Source organism: Ananas comosus, linkage group 16, assembly GCF_001540865.1.
Source record: "Ananas comosus cultivar F153 linkage group 16, ASM154086v1, whole genome shotgun sequence".
In the NCBI taxonomy this organism is placed as follows: domain Eukaryota; kingdom Viridiplantae; phylum Streptophyta; class Magnoliopsida; order Poales; family Bromeliaceae; genus Ananas; species Ananas comosus.
Window position 1 is genome coordinate 8,219,596 of NC_033636.1, and position 18,831 is coordinate 8,238,426.

Here is an 18,831-nt window from a genome sequence, read left to right on the forward strand (position 1 = left end):
AGTTTGGGACTTAGTAATAATTTTGAGGATCAAAAGTATGATTTAGCCTAACAAAGATTTAGTAATAATTTTTTGAAGAAAGTCAAATAGAACATGTATTAATAAAAAAACAAAAAACAAAAAACAAAAATCTCATATAAGGTTACTACAAACTACAAACTTCAAAGCTAATATAAGATCACTTGTTGTGCAACAGAAAATGTTTTGCTGAAGACTACAAAGTTGTCCATAGTTTCAATGGATAACATGATTTTATAGCTAAAAAGGACCAAAAAAGGTGGTCATCAGATTCATCAGACAATTCAATACCTACTATTAATGAAAAGAAAATAAATTATATACATATAGAACTTCTTGTAGGAAACCGAGTTAATACATGTTACATTATGCTTTTCCAAGAATTAACTATATAAACAACAAGAAATTGTGAACCATAGCCCTGTTTCTTAGGACTCATCAGGCTTGGGCTCGAGGACTACGGGAATTTTCTCCTTATGATCACCGCGTAGGACTTCGATAATCACCTAAAAGAGTACAGAAGAAAATTTGTTGCCAAAAGTTAGAATGTAGCTAGTAACATTCAGACGAATAGCGCATTCAACTACGTTGTTTTGACAATCATCACCGATCAACTTTTAATAGTTTGAAATATAGCTCGAGGCTCAATAGATGGAATCGTGGAAGCTTTGTCAGATGCAAAGCAGCATCTTCTCTCATGTTTCGAAGCATGCAATATTTCTATAAAAAGGCATTTCATGTATCTCATTTGAGAAAAAAAGGAAAAAATTTGAGGACCATGCACTGGTCGACTAATCAATCACTTTAAGGTGAGACAAAAAATTTTATCCTTTAACCTGGCCATAAGAGTGAGTAATTGACGAATATGTTACCATGATAAAAAGAATGTAAATGAGGGTCAAATTAAATGGTAAGCAGAGAAAAAGCTCACCGTCTCACCAACTTTACACTGGTCCAAGATACGATAGAGATCGCTCCCATTTGTAACCTTTTTACCATTAACAGAAGTAATAATATCACCCAAAATAAGACGGCCATAGGCGTCACGTTTGGTTGGTAGCAACCCCTGCAAATGTCAAAGAATAAGCGGGCCAGTCAAAAATTAAAGGTACTTCAGATTAATTATTCCAAAAAAAAACTTCATCAAATTAAAAGTGTTCTTTTAGAAACTTTGATTTCTTTGGATATTCTGGGAAAAATTATAACTCACTATAATTTAAATTTACATAGAGTTGCAGTGATCACAATATATGCAAAAGCACATGCATTGGTTTCACTCATTTCTATCATATAAATGCATTTATATGCAATGGTTACTGTAAATAGACATTCGAAGCAACGGTTTAAACCCATGAAGACCTGGCATTCTATTCTTTAATTAGGGCTATATTTTTCCGATGCTGAATTCCACTGTTAAATCATACACTACTATATGCCCTAACATATGTTCGATTCATATTATCCGCTATATGTTAAATGACTACCAATGAGCTCTGAATCAAGAACATGAAGTATGAGACACTTCACTCATCCCTTCCACCATCGACGGCTTTAGTTGGAAAAGAGGCAAAGGTTAGAAAAATACTTGACAACTTCACCATACACTGTTTATGGGCAACTCCTTTCTTCAAAATCAAGCGCAAATCCATTTCACATTTCAAGGTTCTTTCTCTTTGCAATAGATTTCCAATGAAACTTTAGCTGCCAACATTTTGTTCTACTTTGAGAAGTGTTGCTGGTACCCTGATCCAGCATATATAATGTGGAAAAGGCTACTTGTATTTACTAACGGACGTTGCAGCAATTGAGGCCTCGCCGAGAAATAAACAAACATCTAAAATATTCGTAAGCATACCTAGAAGAGCAACCAAAAAAAAAAAAAGAAGAAATTAAATAAAGACGAAGAAGAATGTTAAGTTCGATCTCTTTTCGCAACCAAGGGGAAAGATGATATCATACCGCTTTTCCAGCTGGTCCGTTCGGAGGAGCATCTAAGACAAGCACTCCACTTACTCCAAGCTGCTCCACAGATTGATCTGGGGCAAATTTTATTCCCAAAATAGGTCTTGTAACTTTGCCAAATTTTACAAGCTGCTCGACAATACCACTAACCTGGAAAAGTCAAAAAAAGAATTCAATTTTCATGTCTGTAAAATATGAGGATAGAGAAGAAAGGATGGCTCAAAACGTGAAAAAATGTTGTAACTTTAGTATTACAACATTGTTGAACAGAGTAGTCAAAACGAAAGGAAATCACTTACTGTATCAACTGGAATTGAGAACCCAACACCAGAGGATGCTCCCGACGGTGAGTAGATAGCTGTGTTTATCCCTATTAATCTTCCGGAACTATCTAGAAGCGGTCCCCCACTATTACCTGGGTTAATGGCAGCGTCAGTCTGTATAACATCCTGTATAGGACGGCCAGTCGCAGCAGAACTGATTTCTCTTCGCAATCCACTGCAAAAAAAAAAAAAAAAAAAGAATCCAAAGATGTTAAGAACAGAGTGAAAAAGTCCTAATATTAATGGCTCATAAGAAAGTTCACCAGGTAAATGACTTCAATATATGGATTTCCATAATCAAGTAAGCATAGTCAAAGAATAACGATAAAAGTAAATTTAAAATGACAATATAGCTAACCTGATAACACCAGTAGTAAGCGTGTGGTCAAGGCCGAACTGCAGATACCCAAAATATGCAGCATAAGCTCTTTAACAAAACAAGAAGCCAATTATAGAACGAATTTTTAGACAACAAGGTGATCAATTTGACTACTTAAAAATAGTAGACTTTGAATTCTTAAATCGATAAGCATGCCTCTTTGTTCTGTAAATTATTTAGATGGCACTCAATAGAATTAATTAGATATGACAAATACACGGTGTGCATCATTATCTTCTAGGTCTATAATATCGTTTTTAGAAAGTGAAAAGCCAAAACACTACTCAGGAATTTCTAAAATATGCTTGATTGTAGAGTTTAACTTGTTGCCTTTTAAAGTGAAACCCCCCGAAAGGCAATATACTATAAAAGCACACCAGATTGATTTCCACAAGAAGTTGATATCTCACATAAGAAATGATGGAACTACAGAAAAACACAAATTAAATTAGCATAAGATACTAACAGGATTCCCAATAGCATAAACTTTCTGACCCACTAGTAGATCTGCTGATACACCAACTGGTATGGGCCTTAGTTTATCCTTCGCAGCCTTGATACGCAGAACAGCTACATCCTTGTCTTGGTCATATCCAACAACTTTTGCTTCATATGTTGATTGATCAGCAAGGGTGACCCTGTATAAAACTAGCATGACTAGCTTTACTTGTAATCAGATTTCTGAAGACTTTCCCAAGCAACAGTTTAAAAAAAAAAAAGGAAAAGAAAAAAGAGAGAAAGCGAGAGAGAGCGCTCAATGATTAATGAATTTGTAACTAAGCAATAATGAAATGATTATGTAACGACATAACTGACCACCAATAGTGTGACCTCCTGAATTGCTAGTTAGAAGTAACAGGTTATAAATCTACAACCTTGCACTTCAATAAGGATTTGAATCACTTGTACTAATAGGAGAGAGGGGCTAATCACATCTGAGGTACCGCATGGCTTGTTATTGATAGAAATTATGGCGAAGAACAAATTTGAAATGTTGTCGAAATTTGAAATGTTGTCGAACATATCATAATGCAGTGATGATGTGCCCACTTCCTTTCTCTACAACGTTAATTCCTCGGAGATTTTCAACATAATGATCAGAGTTCGCAGTTAAAAAAGGGCACCATGAGGCTAAGAAAACATAGTTATCAGTTAGAAGACCGACTAATCAGTCACTCAACAATTATGACTTGAACAGTTGAATATAAACCGAGATAACATAGCAAATGTAAATGTCCCAAATTTAACCAAACAATTGGAGCTTGCATCGAGAATCCGAACTCTATTTTCTCAGCTCACAGTGACTCAATTTCATCAGGATTAAACTTGATCGAATATGCTGATAATCTACGAATAGGCCGACAAGTAAGCATGTTTCCGAGCATTGAAAATTCATAGAAGTATCATTGCTAAACGCACAACTACTACCTCCACGAGCAAAAAAACTGCTTTAAAAGCAAGGGCAAACAGGAACCAAATAAAGCAAGGAGAAACCAGCTCAAACCAACCTGAGATCCGACGCCCCGCGGATCACATGATAATTAGTCACAATGTGCCCATTCTTGTCCCACACGAACCCCGACCCCGACCCCTGCGGCACCTCCAACACATCCAGCGTGAACGCATCCTGCCTATTCTCGCACAACCAAGTACAAAAAAAAAAATCGCTTTTTTAAGCAACCAAACTCGCCGAATCAGTCCCCAAAAGAACCAATTCGATCCATAGTAGCTTTAACGGTTACCTAACGGCGAGGTTGGTAATGTAGACGACGGAGGGCGTGTTCTCCTGGAAGAGCCGAACGGTGGCGAGCTCGTCGGCTTGGAGCTTCCTCGGGGTGGTGACGACGAAGGCGGAGGCGGCGCCGGGGTCGGCGAGGAAGAGGGCGGCGGAGAGGGAGAGGGAGGCGATTAGGACGAAGAGGGAATCGAGAGCCGAGGAGAGGGCTCCTTTAATAGGCTTCGGCACGACCGGAGGTAGGAGATTCCGCAAGGTCGGAGAGGAGGAGGGGGAGGGGAGGGGAGGGGCTAGGGTTTTGGGGAGGAGTAGGAGGCGGGGGAGCGACGACGAGGGTTTGGGCCGCGGAGGGGAGTAGGAGCCGGGGGGCGAGGGAGAAGAGACGGGGGATTTGGAGGAGGAGGAAGAGAGGAGGACGAGGGAGGAGAGGGGGGAGGAGGCGAGAGCTGTGGCGAGCGCCATTAATGGAGAGGGGGAGGGAGCTCGGAGCTCTGGTGTAGGGGGGAAGTTGAATTGTGGCTGTGGAGCGGGGAGAACACTGATGAGAGAGAGAGAGGGAGAGAGCTCGCGAGGGTTCGCAGCGAATGAGAAACTGACGCGTGGAGGAAAACAATTGGATGGAAATCAATGTTTGCTGTGTTGTACGCACGGGGTGAGATGTGTTGGATAACTTAAAGTTTAGAACCAATCACGTCAACGCATCATATAAACTCATCAATCATTAGTATGATTTTTATATAATTTACATGATTACTGGACCCGATAAAACACAGTAGTGCAATAAATTAAAGTTTTTACTTTTTACCTTGTTTAAATAATTTAGAAATGCGGTCATGTAACCAAAGTCAAACACATCCTCATAGCTAATTGCACTCAAACTTAGGTTTGCTCAGCAAAATTTCAAAATTTTTGCATTTAACACCTAACCTTTTAAAAATTCGTAATTAGTTGCTTAAATTTATATTTCACCTGTTTAAAATGACTATTATTAGTTACATGGTCCAAAAGTAATAAAGGCCCACGGATAAATAAAATTTATCTTAATTAGGAGCCATTTGGATTTGACTATTCAGCCATTTAAAATTTTAAATTTTACTGCCAAATCTTTTAATTTGTTCGATTTGAGTCAATCAACAAATGACACATTAACTTTAAAATTTAAATATATCTTTTCAAATTTAGTTAGTATGCTTAAAACAATTATTGCCACTATAAACCCATTAAAGTATTTAATTAGATTAAATTTAAAGTCAAAATACCATTGAATTGTTTAAATCAAATAAATTTAAAAAATAAGTAGTAAAATCAAAAATTTTAAAGTTCGTATAGCAGATGCAAAATAGTTCATAGGCTAGATAAGTTTTTACCCAATGATTATTTCAAAGTCAAGGATCACATGTCGTTACAATAAAGCTATCGATTTATTTTTTGTTACTAATGTGCAGATGCTTACAGTGGACCTCAAATATAAGGGACAAAATCATACCTGATGCTGCTACACCTGGTTATTTTATTATTGAACGTTAAGGAGCTCATATGCAAAAAATAGTAAAATTGCAACATTTTCCCTTGAAAATTCAAAGTAATAAAAAAGATAATCCAACTGCAAAAAATCTAACATTTCAAAACAGGCAAAATTTGGCCTCTCTTTGCCCCCTCGCAAAGAAAAAAAAAAGAAGAAAGAAATAAATTTGTATCATAAGCATTCTCGAAATCCATCTCTTGACCAAAGAGATTCGAAGCTTTCGTGAGCGGCAAAATGGATGAAGCTTAAAGAGAGAATTAGAATTTAGAAGATCTTTCCGATAGGTTTTAGATCTCTCGGCAAGTGATCGTAATTGCCGGAGTCTATTTCCGACTGGAAGAAAGGCCGCTTCCCGAAACTCCACTGAACACCTTCAGCCAAATGCTCCTTGTTTGGTGTCAGCATCACGTAGTTCGGATCAGCCCTTTGATAACTGCATACCATGAAAAGAACCACAAAAAGATGAAATTAGAGAGTGAAACCAGGCTTCCGCATAAAAGCCCTGACACATCATTTCAAATATAAGTAATCACTTTATCTATTATTTTGGATGTTACTGAAAGAGCTACAAATATGATAGACAAAGCAGGTTCATTAAACGTGAACACAATTTGCATAGCAAAGTTGATGAGGTATATTGTGCTCGCTTTGTCGATGGTAATTGATGCTTCGTCAATTGCCCCATATTATAAATAGGAGAGTTAATAACTGCCATTTTTGTGTTTTCATCCTCAAGACTACCAAACCCAAGACTTCAAGATCTTAGCAATATTCTTTTATTAAATATCTAGTCTGACTAGAAATTTTGTATATTGAAACTATTTTGAGGTCACTCTGATTAATTTCCACATTCAAATAATTAGTTCTGTTCATCATGCGCAAAAGGTTAAGCGCAGGGGGAAAAAACCTGGGCTCTCTAAGATCCTCAGCACGAATTCCAAATCCATACGATTTTGTCCCATTCTGATGGTCACTAGTAGCTGCAAAAATAAGCCAACATGAATTGGATGTTTATTAATAACTGCAAAGAGAGGGCAACATGAAGGCTCTGCAACTATTTTGCTTTCCACATTAACACATCATACATAAATCATTTTTTAAAGCCAGGTTCATTTATCACAACTCAATAAAAATGCAGAAGATGAGAGTAAAAACAGTTAGCATCGTAATCGGAAACTTAGTTTTGAAGATATCATCAGTACTATGCTTTCATGTGGTTTAGATGCTCTGTGACCAACCAAAGTAAATTTCTCAACCTAATTAAACTCCGAACCAGGTTTAGGTATTAGGTCCTTTTCTTCTGTCCAACAGAATGGAAGAAAAGCTTGGATCAAGTGGGGACCTTCAAACACAAAAATCAATATGATGCCTAAGCTAAACATGCATCAAAATAAATCAGTGATTGCAGTGTATGAGACTACGATATGCACTTCAGGTGCCCTTTGTTGTTAAACGTGCCCAAATTTAAGATGCCTTTTGTTGAAGTTGTCTAAAAGTTGAACTATGTAGCATCTACGCATCATTATAGATGCACAGGGTTCTTTTTACTTCGTTGTTTCACTTTTATCAAAAAACATATATGGCGCAACTTTTGGCATACTAAATAACAAGGTTGCAATTAAAGGCCACATGCCTAACAATTTTCAAGAAACTAACGAAAGCATTAACATGTCTCACCAGTTTGACTATCAAAAATTACGGAAGTAACTTTGGATGTTATCTCAATTTCAATAAAATGTAGAGAGAATCAAGTGTTTGCAACTTAAAAGTTTCAGCCCGTAAGTTAGGGGAGAGCTGAAACTACCTGTAATACTAAATGTAAAGGAAGGTCTCCACCAAGACTTGAATGCCAAAGCAACAGAAGACTTAGAGGGGCCCATTTTTCCCTGTAAGTGTGAATAAATGAGAGTCAGCAAGCAATATACTTCACATTGAGTATAAACAGAGATATGGCAGATAGAGTACCAACCTTCAGTAAGAAGTTTTTATTAGCTTGCCAAGATGCCGCTAATTGAAAAGAGGAATCATCAGCACTCCCAAGTGATTTATCACCATCAATCCTAATACAACATGATAAAGTGAGGTTCAGGTTCAAGCCTAATAAGTCAAACAATATTTCCCTTTATATCCGGCAACATACCTTGTCGTCAACTCAAAACCAAAGTCAATGTAATTTGTGATTCCAACTATTTGATGGTCTTCAAATGGATTATTCACCTGTTCATATAATGAGCATCAAGATTATTTTGAGAGATTAGTGGAGACTGACTAATTATTAGGTCCAAAACAAAGTGTCAATCGCACTTCTATAAAGAAATATAGAAAGAATGACAATAGAGAAAAAGCATGGCTTTCTTGCCAAAGAAAATAAACTAGAAAAAAAAAGGATAGAATACAATAAAAGCCAGATTTGCTTGTACACAGTGTGTGAAAGAACAGAAGGAATCTGAGTATAAGACAGTATTAGAGCAATTGTTTTGCATCTTAAAGTCCCCCTTCTTCAATTGATTGGATAAAATGATCAGGGAAACGCATAAGATTAATAAAATCCATGGTTTTCAAAATAATTGTTAACTAGAAAATATAACAATCAGGACATACTAACTACTTTCATGGAAAATGGAGCTACAGGTAAGTACAAGGGAGATAGAAATATAGGAATAGATTTGAGAAATAAGTGGGAGTTGTAATGGGTGAGTGACCAATGGCCATCAACATCACGTAAACTCTCTAATTAATCAAGAACAACAAAAATATCTTCTTTTTTTCTTTTTTCTTTTTTCCTAAGAATGACTTTTATATCTTTCATTATTTTCAATCTCAAATAGAGTATATCTGCATCAACTAGAAAGGAACTAAATAAGATGTCAGTGATTGGTTAGTTCATGATACTGCAGGCATATCCGTTGGAAGAAATACTAGAAAATCTGAGCTGTTTGCAAATTATGCAGGCGTAAAAAAATAAAAAATTTAAAAGAGAACATATCTTACCCTTCTTTGAACAACAACATGCTGATAGAAAGACGCAATCAGCTGCACAAGAATGAAAACATGAATAAGTAACTGCAAAAGAGATTTTCGTCCATTTTCACTTGGGAGGCCAAGACAAAACTTACCTGCTACCTATTGACTCAGTACAATTTAATCATGAAGCATCAATACCACAAATCTTACAAAGGAAAAGAGAACTGACCACACTTGAATTAATTTTTTCAACGGAATATTGCCTCTTACCTTTTATTCAAAAAATCATTGAGAATTGAGAAATCCAAACAAAGAAGTTCTCTTATGCATATAAACAGAAATAAGAAAACAAACACGTAGCGAAATGTCTTCAAACATTATCTTGTTAGTGCCATAAAAAAGAGAAAAAAAATCATGAAACCTCATATATTTGCTGAGTAGTTACAAAGAAAGTATACATAATGTTACAAAACAGTTTGTAGAGCCTACAGAAATATCATAAAATGAAACAAAGTCAAACCTGTGAAGTCTTATCAAGCTCAAGGCCGAAATTAAATGATGGACAAAGAGGGCTGCTCGAACCAACTTCGTAACCAATGGCACAACTCCAATTCTTTAAGTCCTTAAAGCACATGGGACGCTTGCTTTCATCTAGCAAATATAAGACATAAGAGAAGCCAAAGCATGAATACATAGAGATAGATACACACATGTGTAGTACGTTCACACATGTTAGTTTTAGAGAATATATGCTATGTTTGTAACACGCTAACAAATTAACAATGACATCTATGAATATTTTTCTTTTTCTTTTTTACATGTTTAGATAACAAAATCTTTTACTACAATATGTAACCTTATTAGAACCTCATAATGACTGAGGTAAGTAAGTTTTTTAAATTGGTTGATGCACACAACAAAAATAATAAGAACAATATGATGACAAGAGAATAAAAAATAAAAGGAAATATCAATCAACTATTAGCAGGCCCAAAATATTTCTTGGAGATAGATACAACATAAACTTAGAACTCACAAGGTTGTTGGTACTTCATTCCAACACTTAAACTTCCTGCTCTTGCGACCAGCCATGCACACATGGGCATCTGAGAAGACACTGTGTAAGAGGAAAGGCATTAAACAAAGTTAAAGACAATGTTCTATTCTTTATATTTCTGCATCCAAATCTCAGATTTCTTCTTGACCTCGCTGTATACTTTTTTATGTCTCACACTGTTGTAGTCTGAGCATATTTGTTGCACATCCAAGCAATGCTTTACCATTTGTATAATGCAGATAAACTAAAAGTTACTTCAAAATAGATCAGGAAAAAAAATTCGTGAAAATATAGGTAAGACCTAACAACATGATTCCTACATACAAGGAAATGGCATGAAGGAAGTTCCAACAGATAAATTTTCTGATCCATATCGTAAGCCCATGACACCATAATCTTCTGGATGCACCCTGCAGATACCAAAATTGAGATTTATATGATAGAAGCAACCAATTCTTGAAATCGGTAGATAACATTTATGTGCCATGACAAAATAACTATTGGAGAAGCATATACTATGTCATGTGAAATATTACTGTTGTTACATCCATTTAAAAATTCCGATCATTCAAAGTGGCCTTTAGGTGTTCTGTAATTAAGTATTTGCCTGACTTTTAATAATACGCATGATAAATTTGCATTTCCTGGATACATAGAATTTAGTCAAAGAATATTACTCTAATAAGACAAATCAAAACAAATGAAGCACTAAGCAAATTGGTGTATAAAAAGATGTTAACATATATTAAACATACCTATTTGGCATCAACAATGGAAACGTACCAAATGCTCCAAATCGATATCTAGGGTAATAAGCACATGACCTCAACCGCAGCATGCTAGAAAACAGTTTAAGTTATAGATTAGCATACACAACAACTGATGGAGAAATAGAAGACTTCAGATAGAAAATACTAGAATCTCACGGTTTGGAAGTTGATACAAGAAGGTCCATAAATGTATGTGGGTCATCCAAGTCCCTATTATAGGAAGAGAAGCACAATGAATAAAGCATCTCCTTTTGGTAATTTTGAAAGAGAGAAATGCCCCGTGATGATTAAAACATCATACAGCAGGAGTAGACAACAAGAACCACAACCTTTGCCAGCGAAACAAGGCATTTCCTTCAACACCATTTCCATGTGCTCGATCTAATGGACCTAAAACCTGAGAATATTAAGGTAGGCAAATTTTTCTTCAATACAAACAAGAAGGATTATTACAACCTACAATCCCCTTTCAACTAAGAGAAAATCAAAAACTTGAAGGGGAAAAAAAGAGAAGAAAACGCAAAAAAAAAGGTATATTACAAGAATAATACATAAGAAATAGCACCTGTTTTGTTATCTGTGAGAAAACAGAGTAAAGAAGTGATATGTCTTATATACAGGAAGTACTCATGTGGCAATCTTCCGAAACGTCTCTTGCCTTTTACCACCAAAGAGCAACCATTACATGAACATATCACATGGAAAAGATTTCATGATATTGGCTAACAGAGCAAGCGAAATTTCAAAGTTTGCATTTTTCTACCCACCAAATGTCCTACGAGATTCTATCTTCCATCAGTTCAAGTAACATAGAAATCTGACCTCCACAGGCAAGATAGTAATCATTAATTTCCTAGCTAATACATGACTCTCCTCAACGTATCAGCTTTAATCAAATTTACAACAAATGAATAAAAACATGCCAATGAAAAACTAGTAATAGAAGCACTAGAGGATACAGTAGCAATTAAATCCACATGAGGATCTTCCAATGGCTTCAGCATAATCCTAGTGTTAAGATGCCCAGCTTGCTCAAAGTATTCCTCAAAAAGGTTTCGCAATGCAAGTTTTCCGAATAGTAGGTCATAAGCTGGAACCAGCATCCTGTGTACCCATCAAAGAGAGACGCTTAAATATCACTTAAGATCTCAGAACATAGAAACTGCATCTAGAGTGGTTCGACAAAGATAAGCGAAACGAAATAAAAACATGCAGAAGAAACTTGAAGAGCTGATGCACACCATAGCATGATATTGCTAAGTATTTAAATGCACAGAAAAGCAAGCATACTCCGCTACTGATAAATTTCAGAATCTATGCAATGATTACCGTTCTTATATTGTTTTAATAACAAAAACATCAACTACATACGGCTATGCATTTGATCCAATGCATGATAAATCCGGTCGACACATTGGTCCATACAGTTGTGGCTAAGAATAGATAGGCTTTTGAAATTAGCTTCAATTCATGTGGTTTGCCAAAGAGTGCTAGGCATTATTACACAGTATGAAATTACAATACATCGGCCACTGATTTCAAACTAAAAACTAATAGAATTGTACAATAAAAATAACAAGATCATCAAAAATGCTCTCTTCAACAATGCCTAATTAGGTTTTTACCACCAAATATCACCAACTGAGAGATCAATAATCCAACGAAAAGTCTCCGCAAATTCGAGAAATGAAAAATTAATAAATCAAACCGATTATTATCAACAGAGATGGACCAAATTAGTGCGTTGGGGACGATTTAGATCTCAATACCTAGTTCGCGCCGCGAGAGGAGGGAAATCGAAGATCGGGGGGACGAGAACCATGGGCGGAGGCGGTTCCTTGGGGAAAAAGTAGCTCAAAATGTTCCCCATCTCTCTCTCTCTCTCTCTCTCTCTCTCTCTCTCTCTCTACTTCGTCTTCTTCGTCTTCGTCTCCTTTCTCTTCTAGGAGTGGAGTGGGGAACCGGTCGCCAGGAGAATGGGCGTCGGGAGCTTCGCTGCGTCTTTTTAAATCCCACATTTCGCTCTTGCACCTCGGCGACCGATTCCCTTCCAAAGGCGAAGGTGAAATTGCATGAAGACCCCTCAACTACACTATGTTCTGAAATAGCCTGCTGACTATATTCTTTTTTCAATTCAGGTCCTCCGACAACTTAAATCAAGCGATTTTAACCAGATAAATTTAAAATTGTATTAAAGAAGTCAAAAATTCTGTGAAATAACTTTTTATATCAAATACAAAATTTTAAACTTAATTAACTTGATTAACTCCCAAAAATCTATTTGAAAAATTTTAATATTATATATATATAAAGTATGTATGTGCTTTTGAAAATACGAAGGCCTCGGTGTTAAGTTGTTTTTGATAATAGGATATCTGGTTTGATCGATCGGCTCCATTAAGTATAATCTACACTATTAAAACTATCTAGAAACTAAATTTTATAATTTTTCGACATTATTTACCAGGTGATCAAAATGTCTCAACAATGACTATTTTAACGGTCCATGTAGTACATTTTTAAGTTTAACGTTATATAATAATCCAAACTATATGAAACTTTAATAAAAAATTATACTTAATATTAGTAGCAATCAATACTTCTAATTTAAAATTTGAGTCATTTATAACTATTTTTTTATAAAACTTTTATTTCCATTCGTTTATTTTGAAGCTACTCGTTCACTCGGTAAATAAAATCAAAATATTATAAAATTTGGTTTCCAGATAGTCACAATAGCATAGCTCATATTTAACGGAACCGATCGCCGAATTAGATATCACATCATCAAAAATAACTTACAAACACGAAAATATCTGTATTTTCAAGAATATAGCTGCCTAACTTCTCTCTCCCTCTCTCTCTCTCTCTCTAATTGTTGCATATGTATATGTAATTATGTATATCATCTTAAAATTATGCCACATTTATGATGGGACGAGTTTACTCTGCCGCAAAGTCAGCGTCGAATGTGTTAGGCTTCATTTGGGATTGCGGAGAGATTATGTTACTTGCGATGAAAAACGACGATAAAAAAATACCCTATTTATTTCCGTACGTAATTTTTTTTTTTTTGAGAAAAAGGTAGCATGCTACCCACTTTATTCATTGATTAGATGAATTAAGCTACATGTGCGGAGCAACCGATCCCCGAGAGAAAAAAAAAAAAAAACAACACAATATTCCCTACGTAATATTGCGTTACGCATATTGCGGTTAGTTAGTTACGATATATTTTTTGCGGTCCCATCAAAAAATACAAAAATATATCCCTATATATTTTTACTTAATTTTATTCTATCCAATAGTATTAGATCTACCTCAATACCAAACTAAGCCTCACAATGGCTGGTCCGCGTCCGAAATTGGCACAGGAACCAGGTATAAGTGCCGACTTACGTTTTATCACAAACCCTTCCCCGTGTTCTGGCGAAAAAATAAAATAAAATAAAATAAAATAAAATAAAACGTACATATAAGCACGCGCGCACGCACGTAGAAAGGTCAAACCGCGCCCGTATAAATCGCCCCAACCCGCTCTTTCCCCTCTCTCTCTCTCTCTCTCTCTCTCTCTCTCCCCATTTCCAATTCAACGCGCGTATAACGTCCCCATTAATCCTTTCCTCATAATCCCAATCCACGAATAACTCCTATCCCTCCCATGTTATTCTCGACCGCAAACCCTAATCGCCCCTCTCCGTCGCCTCCTCCTCCCATGGCTCGGCGAGGTCGGAGACGAGGTTGCTCTCCTCCTTGAACGACACCGACTGCGGCATCGCCTCCGCCTCCGCCTCCGCCTCCGCCTCCGCCTCCGCCGCGGCCGCGGCCGCGGCGGCGCCGCCTCCTTCTCCGGCTGGAGGCGGCGCATCGCCGCCGCAGCCATCGTGACCGCCGCGATCACCGCCCTAATCGCCTTCGCGGTCCCTTCGCCCCTTACGATCGGCTTCTTCTTCTTCCCCGCAGCAGATTCCTCCGGCGGAGATCGATCTCCTCCGCCGCCGCCGCCGCCTCTTCTACACCCGCTTCCGCGGCGCGCCGCCTCCGCTCTCGCTTCGATTCTCGCCAATTCCACCTCTAGAAGCTCAGCATCAGCTCCTCCCCCGCCCCCGATCGGGAATTCGGGCTCACCGAAGGCGAATTCGAGCGTTGGTGATCGAACGAAGGTCACACGTACGCGGCGGCAGGTCGTTTCATCTCTTATTAGATTATTGTAGAGGAATTTCAGATGATTTCTCAATTTATTGTAACAGGTAGCTTACTGGAGGATGTCGCCAGATGAGGCACTTGCGTATGCGAAGAAGGAGATCGAGAATGCGCCTTTAGTAGTTGATGATCCTGATCTTTATGCTCCGTTGTTCAGAAACGTTTCAGCCTTTAAGAGGTGAGACTCTGACTTAATTAACGTCTCTATCAGATGCCTATGAATGAGGGGCATATCTGTGTTAGCTTTGGATTTGGAATGATCTGAATAAATTTGGAGAATCTGTTCCGTTACTTATTAATTGACCCCGTAAACATGAACCGTGCGCAGGGTAATGATTGGTCTTATGTAATGATTTAGATACTTGAGATTAGATAACATATAAATCTCAATGCTGAACTTATTCTTGGATGAAAAGGATTGTTTATGATTTCAAAACAACTACTCTACTCTTAAAAGTAGAAAATTCTAGAAATTAGGCATTTGGCCAAAAAAAGTCTTGGGCACTTTTGCTGCAGCAGGAAGCTTAAATGAGCTTTTTGGCCCCAGAAGCATTTGAAGCTTCCAATATACTACAGCAAAAAGTCACATAAATTAGTGCCTTTTTAAATAACTCTACTCAAAGAACATTTTTGTAGAAATTCTAGCCAGGCCAAATAGGCTCTTAATGTGGTTTGTTAGTTTTCTCTAATATCAGGATTGTTGGTAGTCTACTATTTGGTATAGTGTTTTGTATATAACTTTTGTCTATCAAAGTCCACTGCTATGCTTCTTTAAACTTGCTGTAATATCATCTATGTCTTTAGTAGTTACCAATGTTCTTCCTGTCATAGAGTGTCATGTTTGCTGTAACTGTGAAAAGCAGTATAGGAAAAGCTTACTAAATAACATCTTCCAGGAGCTACGAATTGATGGAAAGAATACTTAAAGTTTACATATATCAGGACGGTCAAGCACCAATTTTCCACACGCCGGATCTTAAAGGAATTTATGCCTCCGAAGGATGGTTTCTGAAACTGATGGAGGAAGATAGGAGGTTCACTGTGAAGGACCCAAGCAAGGCTCACTTGTTTTATCTGCCGTATAGCTCTCGCCAGCTGCAACTTGCCATTTACGTGCCTGGTTCACACAATTTGAGGCCATTATCGCTTTTTTTGAGGGACTACGTGAACGCAATAGCGGCAAAATATCCTTTCTGGAATCGCACGAGAGGGAGGGATCATTTTCTAGTTGCTTGTCATGATTGGGTATGTATCAACTTTCACAAGTTTGTGTAATCAACTATGACCATTTCCTTGTTGCACATTCGATTTATCTGGTAATATGATAACATGGTAATACACACATTTTAAGAAAAAGATGCCGTATTTTGTTGATATACATTTCCCTCTAAATTAATCCAGCTCTCCATTTCAGATATGAGTACAATTTTAGTATTTCTACAGTGCATATAGCATGAGCATATTCTGAATCTTCTCATCTCAGAGCACAATTTGATATAGAAACTATTGTTTTTGTTGTCAAATGAGGGTGAAAAATATTGGTGGCAATTTCACAAACATTTGGTGGGCAATTTCACAACCCACTCTCTACAAGCATCAAATGGAGAGCCAAGCACAAGAGCAATAACAAATTAAACCAAATCACAAGAACACAAGGATTTACGTGGTTCGGCTATGCCTACATCCACGGGAGAACAATGCAAAAGAAGCTTCCACTATAAATTTGGAGATTACAAGAGAGATTCAAATGGGAGAAATATCACCTTAACTCCAAGGTATAAAAGAGAGCTCCAACAATCTCTAGCTCTACCCAAATGGTGTAAACCACACCTCACAAGGAAGATCTCACCTCCTTCTTGATAGAACTAAGATCAAAACCAAGCTCTAGGGTTTTCTCTCTTTTCTCCCACTCCTTTCTCACTCTCTACTTCTCTCTCTATTTTTCTCTCTCTATTTTAATATCCCACTTTAGCTCCCTAAGAGAAGAGGCTAACAATATGGGCCTTTGGATCAAAAGAACTATGATCCGAAAGTTTACAAATAGGGACCCACATACATGATAAGAAAATATAGAAAGAGAAGATTTTGACTTCACCAAATTATATAGCCCAAATAGTAAGGCCCAAATAACAAATAGGCCCAATATAATTAGCTCAACAGTTTTTGTGAACCAAGTGGGCTAGCTCTGCAAATGAACTGAGCTTCTTTTATTATATGAATCATCTTTATACATTTCATCCCTAATTTTCGCTGCATTAAGGTTTTCATGTGGCCTTGTCATGTTCTGGTTGTTGGCTATGGTGGCTTTCGAACTTGTTACTATTCCTTTCGCCATCTATGTAATATTAACAAGGATTAAATGCAAATTTGTCCAGGGGCCTTACACAACAACAGCTCATGAGGAACTGTTGAAGAACACTATAAAAGCTCTCTGCAACGCCGACAGTTCAGAAGGGATATTTATTCGTGGAAGGGATGTTTCTCTCCCAGAAACAACAATCAGAACTCCAAACAGACCTCAGAGGTATGTCGGCAAAAGGCGAGTTTCTCAGCGGCCATTTCTAGCCTTCTTCGCTGGTAATGTTCACGGAAGGGTTAGACCAATCCTTCTCAAGTATTGGGACGGGAAAGATGACGACATGAGAATCTACGGCCCTCTCCCGAATAGGGTATCCCGACAAATGTCTTATGTAGAGCATATGAAGTCTAGCAAGTTCTGCATCTGCCCCATGGGGTACGAAGTGAACAGCCCCAGAATAGTGGAGGCTATCTATTCAGAATGTGTGCCGGTGATAATTGCCGACAACTTTGTGTTACCGTTCGATGAAGTGTTGAACTGGAGCGCTTTTTCGGTGGTTATTGCGGAGAAGGATATACCCAATTTGAAGAATATACTTTCGGGGATTTCTCTAAGGCGGTATCTAGCTATGCACACCTGCGTGAGCATGTTGCAGAAGCACTTCTTGTGGCATGCTAAGCCGCTGAAGTATGATCTGTTTCACATGGTTCTGCATTCAATCTGGTTCAATAGGCTTAAACAAATTGAAGTCCAGGAGCAATAACATCCTCTCTGATGTTTCATGCGTCGTGGGTTTTGGTCTTCGACCTTGATGAGAAGCTTATTTGGTCATTAATTGCAGAAGATCGATGACTTTAGTTGAGGCCAATACTGATAAAGGGGAACTACTGTTGTGAGGAAAGATGCCAAGTTACAATTATAGTTTGTCTATATATTCCTATCGATTTGATGGTATATCTCCAATGGATGATGAGATTGTGGACTTCAGGTATGTACAAAAAAAAAAAAAAAAAAAACCATTTTTTCATTCTGAGGGATAGGTAGACCTAATTTACATTGAGAGAGAGAGAGAAAGAGAGAGAGAGTTACTATGGTCATCCTCTAAATTATGCTGATGCTCATTTGCAGGTTGGACCCAGCAGTTCTGAACTGCACCAAGGGAGTCCTCAGCATATTCAAGTAACTCTACACTTCTACTTTGGCCTCATAACAGTATTATATTAAGTTTATACAGATGTCATAAAATATATATATATATATTTCCTTCAGAATAAATATATATATATATTATATATCATTCTTTTTGTAAGTCTCTCAATAAAATTGGAATTCATAAGGAAAAAAAAAAGTAAAAAAAGACGGTAATAAAGAATTTTAGTAAGGTGAGTAGATGCTCTCAGACATCGAAGAAATTGGATGCTACGTATATATATATAGTTTATTTTCTGGATCTACTCATTGGGAATGTATTTTACTAGATACTCTTTCTTTATGCAATACCATATTCAAATGCCATATTCAACTCCATAGTATGGAGTTATCTTATTACACATTTATACTGATTACATACATACTCTCTTCCTACAAAGTTCGAGC

At 37.3% G+C, this 18,831-nt stretch overlaps 3 protein-coding genes across 4 annotated transcripts; 1 reads left to right on the forward strand and 2 right to left on the reverse strand.

Annotated features, from left to right (window-relative positions):
• On the reverse strand, positions 231–4,942 carry LOC109722622 (protease Do-like 1, chloroplastic). Its single transcript, XM_020250717.1, has 8 exons — positions 4,425–4,942; positions 4,191–4,313; positions 3,149–3,320; positions 2,662–2,699; positions 2,280–2,478; positions 1,978–2,130; positions 950–1,084; positions 231–524 (listed from the first exon to the last, which is right to left on the reverse strand). The coding sequence occupies exons 1-8, from the start codon at positions 4,877–4,879 to the stop codon at positions 447–449; spliced, it is 1,353 nt and encodes a 450-aa protein (XP_020106306.1). The 5' UTR covers positions 4,880–4,942; the 3' UTR covers positions 231–446.
• LOC109721904 lies at positions 5,905–12,752 on the reverse strand. Its single transcript, XM_020249716.1, has 14 exons — positions 12,503–12,752; positions 11,693–11,837; positions 11,063–11,130; positions 10,890–10,943; positions 10,719–10,802; positions 10,288–10,373; positions 9,943–10,023; positions 9,427–9,557; positions 8,934–8,975; positions 8,083–8,159; positions 7,912–8,002; positions 7,747–7,828; positions 6,850–6,922; positions 5,905–6,375 (listed from the first exon to the last, which is right to left on the reverse strand). The coding sequence occupies exons 1-14, from the start codon at positions 12,601–12,603 to the stop codon at positions 6,207–6,209; spliced, it is 1,284 nt and encodes a 427-aa protein (XP_020105305.1). The 5' UTR covers positions 12,604–12,752; the 3' UTR covers positions 5,905–6,206.
• Positions 14,815–18,816, forward strand: LOC109722303 (probable glycosyltransferase At5g03795). 2 transcript variants are annotated; one of them, XM_020250314.1, is made up of 5 exons: positions 14,815–14,917; positions 14,984–15,114; positions 15,833–16,181; positions 17,312–18,223; positions 18,364–18,816. In XM_020250314.1, exons 2-4 carry the CDS (start codon positions 14,999–15,001, stop codon positions 17,996–17,998), a joined length of 1,152 nt encoding a protein of 383 aa, XP_020105903.1. In that variant the 5' UTR covers positions 14,815–14,917; positions 14,984–14,998; the 3' UTR covers positions 17,999–18,223; positions 18,364–18,816. The 2 variants fall into 2 exon arrangements, with proteins under 2 accessions (XP_020105903.1, XP_020105905.1); XM_020250316.1 differs by having other exon boundaries at positions 14,829–14,896.

Bases quoted from the DNA above. Each gene is read 5' to 3' on its own strand.
- LOC109722622 (XM_020250717.1), bottom strand. From the start codon at position 4,879: ATGGCGCTCGCCACAGCTCTCGCCTCCTCCCCCCTCTCCTCCCTCGTC. The intron at 3,321-4,190 runs GTTGGTTTGAGC...AGTTTTATACAG, and splicing joins CGCGGGGCGTCGGATCTCAG to GGTCACCCTTGCTGATCAAT. The intron at 2,131-2,279 runs GTAAGTGATTTC...TGACTTTTCCAG, and splicing joins TCTCAATTCCAGTTGATACA to GTTAGTGGTATTGTCGAGCA.
- LOC109721904 (XM_020249716.1), bottom strand. From the start codon at position 12,603: ATGGGGAACATTTTGAGCTACTTTTTCCCCAAGGAACCGCCTCCGCCC. The intron at 11,838-12,502 runs GTATTGAGATCT...ATGGGTACACAG, and splicing joins CCTCTCGCGGCGCGAACTAG to GATGCTGGTTCCAGCTTATG. The intron at 8,003-8,082 runs GTATGTTGCCGG...ATGTTGTATTAG, and splicing joins GGTTTTGAGTTGACGACAAG to GATTGATGGTGATAAATCAC.
- LOC109722303 (XM_020250314.1), top strand. From the start codon at position 14,999: ATGTCGCCAGATGAGGCACTTGCGTATGCGAAGAAGGAGATCGAGAAT. The intron at 15,115-15,832 runs GTGAGACTCTGA...AACATCTTCCAG, and splicing joins AACGTTTCAGCCTTTAAGAG to GAGCTACGAATTGATGGAAA. The intron at 16,182-17,311 runs GTATGTATCAAC...AAATTTGTCCAG, and splicing joins TAGTTGCTTGTCATGATTGG to GGGCCTTACACAACAACAGC.